The 10,226-nt window shown below is 42.8% G+C and overlaps 1 protein-coding gene across 1 annotated transcript; it reads left to right on the forward strand.

Annotated features, from left to right (window-relative positions):
* The first annotated feature begins 790 nt into the window (after window positions 1-790).
* On the forward strand, window positions 791-9,110 carry LOC149280940 (zinc finger protein 281-like). Its single transcript, XM_089499909.1, has 6 exons — window positions 791-1,099; window positions 5,034-5,159; window positions 5,829-5,952; window positions 6,548-6,631; window positions 7,062-7,180; window positions 7,488-9,110. Exons 1-6 carry the CDS (start codon window positions 791-793, stop codon window positions 9,108-9,110), a joined length of 2,385 nt encoding a protein of 794 aa, XP_089356035.1.
* The last annotated feature ends 1,116 nt before the right edge of the window (window positions 9,111-10,226 follow it).

Raw genomic sequence — 10,226 nt, forward strand, 5'->3', positions numbered from 1 at the left:
ATTGGGCTTTGTGTTCAAGGAGATTTTTTTCCCATGGGATTTCCAATGTTTAATCTTTACCACTATACATACATATATATATATAATATATATAGATTGTAAGCTTACGCGCAAGGCCCTCTTTTCCGGTTCGTCTCAGTCTGTCAGGTTCTAGTTTTGTCCGACCTTTTGAATGTATGGACTGTAAGGAGTGCTGTGGAAATTGTTGGTGCTATATAATAGTAATAATAATATATAATTTGTCTTTTATTGTATATATAATATTGGTATAAATGATGTTATTATGGGCAGCAGGAGAGTCACACGCATTGCATATGTTTGCTCTCTACTGCCATCTGGTCAATTAAGTAGGAACTGTTCACAAACACGAGCGCATGCGTAGTGGACATCAGCGTGAACCAATCGGCGAGCATGTGCAGTGAAGACCCAAGCGTCCTGCACCTGCGTTGTGAGGATCCAGACTCTCACGCATGCGTAGTAGGGCGAACAGAGGCCGCGGCGCCTGCGCATTTGCAATCTCCGACCGCTTCTATTGTGGACCGTTCGGGCGTCGTGTTTCTGCTTTAGGCCTGCGGTCAATGCCGGTATTTTCCCTCACCGAGTGTCCCCGGGGATCTATAGCGGGTTTGGGGGAGGAAGGAGGCGAATTGTGAAGATGTGCAAGCATGTAAAGACCTGCTTGGCCTCAGTCCCCGGTGTGTGGTAACGGCCTCGGTTGGCTCGAGCTACCTCAAGTGGCTCTCTTTTGGTCTCTGTCGGTTCCCAGCTCACGGAGGCTCCGGGACTAGTCATGGAGCCCACCTTCCCGCCTAGTATGATTATGTTCAGCCACCTACCGCCGGTCACCACCTTCGCCCGTTTAGGCTCCGATTTGATGCCGCCGCCGCCGCCTCTGCCTGGGCCTGGAGACATGATCCTCAAGAAAGAGCCCGGCTCCCCGCCGCACCCGGGAGACTTCCTCCACAGCCTAACCGGTATCAAGCAAGAGAAAATGGGGGAACACGAACAGTACCGGTTTTACGGGGACAGACCGCCCGAGATCGTGGAGGTGACGGTGGGAAGCCAGGGTCTCATCCCTGAGCTGGGCCTCAATAGAGAGGTGAGGTTTACCGGGGTTTCATTTTTTTGGGGGGAATCTAGCCTGTCGGTCCAACATAGTGGCAACGGAAGGGGAAATCTCTGCCCATGTGCCTTTTATTTGTTGATCTATATAGCGCCATCTTATTCCGTCGCGCTGTACAATGTGTAAACAATGCATACGCAGTGTGTCCCATAACAATCTGGACTCAACAGAAACAAAAGGTGAGGAGGACCTCGCCTGCAGAGCTCACAATCTAGTGATCGCTGTAGAGCCAGAGCCAGATCCTTTACTTCTAGACCGTCTCCAAATTCTATAGAGTGTGATCATTGGACGGACCCCACGCAGACCCCCCGGTCCCATTGTCTTCTATTGTGCTGAAAGCCATGCCAATAGCTGATTGTGCAGGTTTGCTGAGAAATCGCCAAAGATCACTATTTTGGGGGAAAAATATCAATTTAACTAAAAATCCCATGCAAATAAAAGGTATGGATGTATAATGCCTGATCTGCTGCCATGCCACCCTTCCAAAGATATGGATACAAAATAAATCCTCAACAAAGCAGGCGAGATGTCTTCACACACATGCTGAGGCTTATTGTGACCTTTGTGGTCCCATTCACAATCCATTCCTATTGTTGCTTGCTTAATGTGTGTGTGTGTGTATATATGTTTGTGTGTATATAAATATGACGTGTGTGTGCTCAGCTGTATACGATAAAGAGGGCTTAAAATATGTAGACTTTAATAACATGCTTTAGATGTCAACAATTAGTAAAAACCTGACAAAAATGGGGCTTTTGGCAGCCATCTTGCCTTTCTATAAGGGGGTCTTGACTCTATTTGATGTCTGAGATCACCAGACACATTTGTAACACGATCATCGCTCCTCTGTGGTGTGCGTCCTTCCTCTATCGGTATTTCAATGGGATTCTTCAATGTTAGGTTCTTGCTATTGAACCGTGTATAATATTTTGGGGGTTTTTTTGTTTTGTTTTTGTTTTTTGCTTAGCGTGATGATGCGTTTGTGGATACGCGAGCACACGCTGACGCACCGTTAGCCTCGCGTGAATACCCACACATTCTAAGGCAGCAATGCATTTTTCTCTTATAAATCTGAGAATCAGTAAAACAAATTGAGTGTGTAAAAAAAAAAAAGATATCTATATATATATATATATATATATATATATATATATATATATATCGCATGTAGTGTACATGTTTTATGCTTCTCCCATCCTGCTCACTATATCAGGCTTTTCCCTTTTGTGACTCAGAAGATGTCTTTACATCTCCTAGTGAAGTTCGTTGTACAAAGACGATTGACACATTAAAGCATCATATTTTATTGTGCTATACACACACACACACACACACACACACTCATTTGATTTCGCTTACAAAAGCAGGAGGTTAAGGAAGGCCGTGATCTAACCAGCTTCCCTTTCAGAAGAAATCCTAAAACTTCGCTCGGTAACATCTGTAAGAGCGCATTGTTATGGAGCGTAAGCTTGTGCGCCGAGTCCCTTCTACCTATTGTATGGGGCCTGTCCCGGTCAGACCCTTTGAATGTATGATCTGTAAGAAGCGCAGCAGAAATGGTTGGCTCTGTATGAAGAAGATCACACGGTGATGTTAATGCACGAGCAAATACGTGTGAATAGTGAGACACGCGTAACTTATCCGTATGTCATGTTCGTGTATATGCCTCACCCCGTCCGGATGCCTCCTTTAAACATAGGAATGCCCATCCCAATTAGACACCATGGGATAGACCTACGGCTCCTGAATCTAAGACGAGACCAACGACTGATTGAGGTTTGAGTCTTTACAGCAGGAGAAACGGGGGCCGAATGGGGCCAATCTATTCGGATAGTGCTGTTTAGCGAGAGGCCGCCAGCATTCTGGAAGTCGGCTTCCCTCAAAATCCTTACCTTCCTACTAGAGGCTCCTCTAAGTGATAACCAAATGTCACAAGACCCCAAACAATGACCCCTTAACGTGCTCTATCACACTACAGCATATAGTACCTATAGTAGCCTCCGTGACACTTAATCCGCTGCCCTAATAAACCATAATAAATGGTATATTTTTCTTATGTTTTTTTGCCAACCCTCGCTTAAATCTCACTTCAGCAATCTGTGAGCCTCAGTGTCAACTCTCCTGCTTATTCACTTTTCTAGCAATTTAATTTTTCTATCCTCTCTAACAGAGCAAAACAGCTGGAACCCTCAATGAGACAAATGGCTTCAGTGATGGGTAATGGATTTGATTTGTCAGCAGTGGGCAAGGTGGCAGCTGTCTAAAAGGGACCCATTCGCTCCTCATACCAGACGCCACTGATCTATCTGGTTTGCTAGTATTAACCTGCTTATTAAAGACTGCGAGACTGCCAGGCACCTTCCCTCCCTTTGGATCTGGCACCCAGTATAGCAGACTTTCTGCCACTGGCAAAGGAGGGGTTATTTCAGATGGAAAGTATAGGCAGTGTGTCTGAATGTGTGTGTGCGCACGTGTGTGAATGTGCGTGTGAGACCCGCACTCCTGCCAGGTAAGCTGTCACGAGGTAGCCACAGGGTGGAATATCTGAGCGCAGTTCTGCTGATAGAAAAAACCTCTTCCAGCTCAGCTGATACCCCTTATTGCCCTACGTTATAGCCCTATATATATGTGTGTATATATATATATATATATATATATATATATATATATATATATATATATATATATATATATATATATGCCTCTCTTCTCCCGCTAATCTCACGCTTCATTCACAGATGATCACAGATGATCTCATGGATGTCCTTTACACGCTTTGTGCTTTCCCCACTTCTTTTATTATTGCCTTGTCTATGAACGCTGCTTTCCCACCACCGTATCTGCTGCCTTCCTTTTTCATATATGAAAAACCTCTAAAATGATTCTTTTTTATGTGTGTGAAAGGGCAGCGATCACCTCCTCTGCCACCCCACTCCCTCATTCTTTCTCTTCTTTAGTGTTCATATACGATCTGCCTGTTATCGTCAGCCAGGTTGTTCACATTGCCATCTTGTATTTAAACCGTTTCCTAGTCTTTATGGTATTTGTGACCTTCTGAAGGAACTGCCCAGCGATAAGCAATATGGGGGGGGTTATTCTCGGCCCACAGAAGCAGCTCTAAAATTCCCGCGTAAGCCGCCGTCGCGATTCCAGAGCCGTGTGCGCTGGTTCCCCGTTGAAATAAATGCTGGTTAGGGGTGCCGGCTGAACACCTCTCCTGCACATTGCTTAACGAGGGCAGATGGATAAGGGGGTCCTGCTGAATCCGTCCACCCGTATGCAATAGGGGGAGAAAACGTATGATGGCTGGAGTGTCTCCTCAATGCAAGGCGAGCCGAGGTCTGTGTACTATGCACATGTCTATCTTTGGATAGACACAAATTATTGGGCCTTGAAATTCCAAAAGTTTATGGGCGCTCGGCTCTCATGGAAGCCTTTGTGGCGTGGCCTGGTCAAGAACATTTAGCTGTGTTCTTCATATGGCTTCCAACAGGAACCCGAGCCTTCACTGGTAGCTGCCTTTTTTGTTTGTGGGACCCAAGTAATGAACGCTACTGGAAGCCACCTACGTCCTACTCCCCTTATCTCCTCAGGGGCCAGAGAGTTGCCAAACCCCGTATCTCCTCTGTAGGGCATGTGCTTGGCAGACATTGGTGTTGGTTGTCTTCTAAACTGGTGGGTCCAGCGGTGCGGGTAATAAGTGAAAAGTAGGCTGAGGGCGCAGTTATTTGTTCATAGATACTTCCCGAGCCAACATGTCAGCTCTGTTTGCTTAATAGCACAAGGGATCTGATGTCATGTTATTAACTTTGTGATGAGATGTCATTTCGAGCACCCACCTCTTCTAAATAGTGCTGATTATATCAAGAAGTCATATTTTAAACCTAATCCTCCAAATATCTCCTGACAGCTCTTAATAAGGACTGACAGAAATGGCTGCGACCCAAAAGAGAGTCCATCCACAAAGAAGACCAGGCGGCCAAACTCAGACGCTCAGGAAGCCAAATCCAAACGCAGGCGGAGTGACTCTTCTAAAGTAAGAGCTTTATTTTGAGCCCTAAACTTTATTTATTAGTCTTTCCCACAGATGAACCCTAGTCACATTTTAATCTTTAAATATATTCCATGCCGCCATGATTTCCAAGTCCCAATGCATCCATTATGACTGCACTACCGGCGTGTTATATCTTATCCTTTAGAATAATCTGATCAGTTGCAGTATGTTCCTGTGATCTGCTGCGCCATATGATTTCCTTTATTACTATTTTAATTTTTGGTTAGAAAACAAACAAAAAATCAAAAGCTCAATAAAAAAAAAATCTTAGCGCATGCTTTTTCAGGAATTGGCAGTGAAATGTTTGTGGAAGTGAGTAAATGTGTTTCAGGGTCCGGCCATGCTGGTTATGTGCGACCTAACATGGCGTAAATAAATAGTGTCTGATGAGGGCACTTTCCATTGTGAACACACACATGGCAAAAATGTCCTTTTTTTTCGGGTGAAGTGCGTCCAAAAGTGTCACTGATATTAGTCCGGCACTGACCTATCCGGGGTGACCGAACCATATCGTTGCTGACCAGTTGCCGTAAGGTGGCTGTTGGCGTAATAAAAGGATGCTGCTATTAGCATTCTGTTATGGGTTGCAGACTCTATATGAGATTACTCTATAATACAGTATATGTGGCTCACCTTACGTTTCCTCTTTAGTCTTTAGGTGGTGATTGTGAAGCTGCTAATTTATCTCCAAATCAGAAACCTCATATATGTGAACACTGCAGTGCTGCTTTTAGGAGCTCCTATCATCTGCGCAGACATGTGCTCATTCATACAGGTATGTGCTCATTCATACAGGTATGTGCTCATTCATACAGGCATGTGCTCATTCATACAGGTATGTCCCCATCTAAAGTACCTGAATAAACCGAGGCATTGGTTAATTCAGCAAGGCTGTGTATTTGAACCCAATCCCCCCTTTATGTGCATGCTGTGGGGGCAGCCATCTTGGCTTCTGTCCTCAGGATCTGCACAGTTCCTCTGATAAGCTGTGGCTAGTCATGGGTTCTTGCAGCCTTTGTAAGGATAAGGTAAGGAGAAAGTCGATGTGCCATAGATCACTTTCCTTAAGTACAATTTGTTTTAAGCTGATACCCAAAACGGCAAAGCTGATGGCAAAACAGATTGTAAGCTTATAGACGGTTTCCTTTTAAATTTTTCTTGAGACAAGCGCTGGTCTTGCCAGCTGTGCCATGAACACCGGCGGCATCATCACTTTACAAAGTTGGCACCTTTGCAGCTGCTGAATAATAATAATGTACACGGACCCATGCCTTTTTACAGAGTGTGCGTATTTTTGGTACCCAGTAAGGGCAGCTTCAATAAACTCTGCAACTTTAATCTTAACTTGAAAACTTTTTTTTTATCATCAGGTGAAAGACCTTTCCAGTGCAGTCAGTGCAACATGAGCTTCATTCAGAAGTATTTGCTGCAACGACATGAGAAGATCCACAGTGGTGCGTAGTGGTTTGATCATTATGACTGTATAAAGGACAGACGATATGCATGACCATAGTATACTAAAGGTTACTCTTTTCTACCGCTTGTATATGGAATAAACTGTCAGAACACTAAATAACATTTTAAAGACGTGGCAAAGCACTTATGCAGCTCGCGTTCCTAAAATGTGTTGCTGGAAATGCATGGTTTTGTGATCAATAAATTGAGCCATTTTCTGTCCAGAAGTCCTTACTTTCGAGGAAACGGTATTTTGAGCACCCCTCTGTATACGTGTAAAATATGTTTTAGCGGCACCATTCATATTGGATCACAGTACTTCAGTTTCCTTTTTTAATCACTGCCGTAGTTTTGGTCCGTGTGAAGTTCACATAGCCTTGTTTAGTCCAGTAAGTACTGCTCATCTGTACGTTGTCAATCATATCACAGGGGAGAAGCCTTTTAACTGTGATCAGTGCAACATGAAGTTTATACAGAAGTACCATATGGAGCGGCACAAGAGGACACACAGCGGAGAAAAGCCATATAAATGTGATACATGTCAGCAGGTAAAATGCACCTCGAATACATTTATTTCCGCTGCTGTCATTTACTGGGGCAAGTAATGGTTCACACAATAAATGCCCCATATCTGATATCATCTGTAGTCTTGTGATATGCAAATATCATCTGAAGATATTCCATTCATACGCATACAATCCTGCCCTCATTCGTCCATTGTCTACCTATCTCAATCAGCTGTTTACATCCTTGTAACTGGAACATTATCAACGCTTCATTCATTCGTAATGGCTCTTCTAAGTGTTTTATAATCTGATTTTTTTTTTTTTTTTTTTATTTATTTCCCTTGTACAGTTCTTTTCAAGAACAGATAGACTGTTGAAGCACAAAAGAACATGTGGTGAAACTATCAATAAAGGATCTATGGAGCCTGGGTCATCAAACCCTAATTTGGATAGTATGTCGGGTAATTTTGACTTATCTCAGGGAAATTTTTCTGGGCGGAAAAAGGGCAAGTCCAGAAATGGCTTGGCACATAAGGACCAGAAGCCTGGGAACAAACTCAACGAGGCACAAATGGCACCCAATCTCAACATTCAGAATTACTCAGTGGACCTTCCCATTGTGTCTTCCAGTAGTGGCTCACCTGGCGCCGGTATGGATGACTTAAACGCCAAGGTGCCAAAACTGGTTTTTAAGAAAGTAAACCGGAAAAATGCAGAGAAAAACGATCTCTCCCTGGAGCCTCAGTCCAACATGGCAATCCAAAAACTTTCTGAGAAGGCCAATAGCCCTCTTGATATGGTCGGAAGCTCCAGTGTTGACACCATGAACCTTCTTCAAAGTGGGGTTAACAAGGGGCATACTAGTAGCAATTACGATGATGCCATGCAGTTCCTGAAGAAACGAAGATATTTGCAGGCTAATAACAGTAACAGTGCCTATGCTGTGAATGTAGGGCACATGGTGACACAACAGTCTGTCATTCATTCTGCGGTGTCCAGTGTTATGGATGGGGAGAACCCACTGACTCTTATAGATTCTCAGTCTCTGAATGTTGACATAAAGAACTGTCAGGACAAATCTGTGATTCCTGATGAGGTCCTCCAGAGTATATTGGATCACTACACCCACAAATCGGTAGTGCACCCAGATGTCCCTTTTAACATTTCCGAGCACCACGTAGATATGCATGCGACGGGAGGCGGCGGCGATCTGGTACAGGAGGAAAACGTCTGCTCAGACTCTCAATCTACGTCCAATGACAAGACCAACATGTTTCAGGAGTACTCCAAATATCTACAGCAAGCTTTGGAAAGAACAAGCCATACAAGTACTTTCCCACTGGGACCGAGTTTACAGTTTGTAAGTCTGTCTTCATCTCTCGCTAACCCTTCTTTGTTCTCTGATAAGCATATATACACTACATCTCCTCTCGAGTGTGGATTCAATCAACCTTTAAATTCAGTATTGCCTTCCTCTATGCCCAAGTCACACTTTGGTATGGTGGTGGGACCCCAGTCTGGCTTTTCGTTGTCCTTGGAGTCAACTCATCAGCAGTTGACTCCATCCCAAGAGTTGGCTGACCAAATTGACCCTCAGAAAACCTTAGATTCCTCCTCCAGCTACCAGATTTCATCTCAGGAATTGAACGGGCAGAAAGATCAACAGAAGAACCTGGATTCCGCGTCGGGCTTTCACCTGCAAACGCAGGAGCTGTCCAATGCGCTGGAAGAGCAGAAGGACAACAGACCACGAGCTACCTGCCAGATCGAGAACTTTGCACAGGCATTTGGTTCTCAGTTCAAGTCTGGTAACAGGGTGCCAATATCATTTAACACTACCGCTGATGGAGGAGTGGATCACAGGTTGAGGACTTCAACGCCAGAATTCTCAGGTTACTCTAATTTGCTATCTGAAGTAGTTGAAGCAGGTAGCGCAAGAGTCAAGACTTCAAGTAGTCAAAGTTTCAGGTGAGGCTTTGAGCTTGAACCAGGCTAGAAGAAGCCTTTTAAAAAAAAAAAAACCATGGTGTATTTTTTATTTTGAGAACACTGCCAATAGAATGTTTCTACACAATCGTAATAAGAATTATGTAACCTATGCCCTGTCAATGCAAACTTTTTTTTTCTTCTTCTTTTGCTTATAAAACATGTGTTTGTGATAGTTCATCTTGTATCTAATTTTAATCAAAAGTAGTTAGTAATTGGGTGGGTGGGGCAGGATTAGCCAAAACCATTTAATTTTGTGGGATATATTTAGCAATCGCAATTTTGATTAAGAAATTGAGGGTGGGGAATAGACTAAAATACCCATTACGGTGAAGAAAAAAAAAAAAAGAAAAATGAAAAAAAAAAATGTAAATAATAATAATAAAAAGAAAAAAAACTGGCATACAAACTCTAGGACTCAGGAAAAAGGCTTCGGAGCTGAGGACACATAAGGATTTTGAAGTGTTAATTTTAACAGGGAAAGAGTCGCGTTCGCCCTTATTCATATCTTCAAACTAGGTCACGCCTATGGGCTATATTCAATTAGTTCACCGATTTACGTTTTGTTTTTTTTTCGGCAATAGCTTTAAATTAACAGTTACTTTACAATAGAGATGATTTTTTTTCTAAATGTGTGTACAGTTTTTTTTTTTCCTTTGATATACCTCATTTTTACTGTTCATGCAACATTCAGGAACATATGTATTTCTCAATATTGTCTCAATATAATAAAAAGAGAAATTGCGTTTAAATCGTTTTATAAAAGTGTCTACAATCTTATAAAAAAAAAAAAAAAAAAAGAAATTCACGTAAATGGCCTATGTACGGGGGGGGAGAAAAAACCTCTTAAAATATATACGCCATTTGGAATAGACGGCGTAGACTAGCTCTATCGCAGAATATAAAATAGTTTTTCTATAATGTTACAAAAGTCTTGATTTTACTATATCGGTGTTTATATAGCCCAGATTTTATCAAAATATCATTTTTCACCGAGGAACAAGTAGCAGGGGACGTTGTATATATATTTTTTTTTTTATTGCCTTTGCCGATTTGTTAGAACCAGACCACTTCTGTATCACGTTTTATGATTAAAATTGTT

This window comes from Sceloporus occidentalis, unplaced genomic scaffold (genome assembly GCF_023333645.1).
Source record: "Sceloporus occidentalis isolate IW3139 unplaced genomic scaffold, rSceOcc1.0.p SCAF_143, whole genome shotgun sequence".
Taxonomy (NCBI): domain Eukaryota; kingdom Metazoa; phylum Chordata; class Lepidosauria; order Squamata; family Phrynosomatidae; genus Sceloporus; species Sceloporus occidentalis.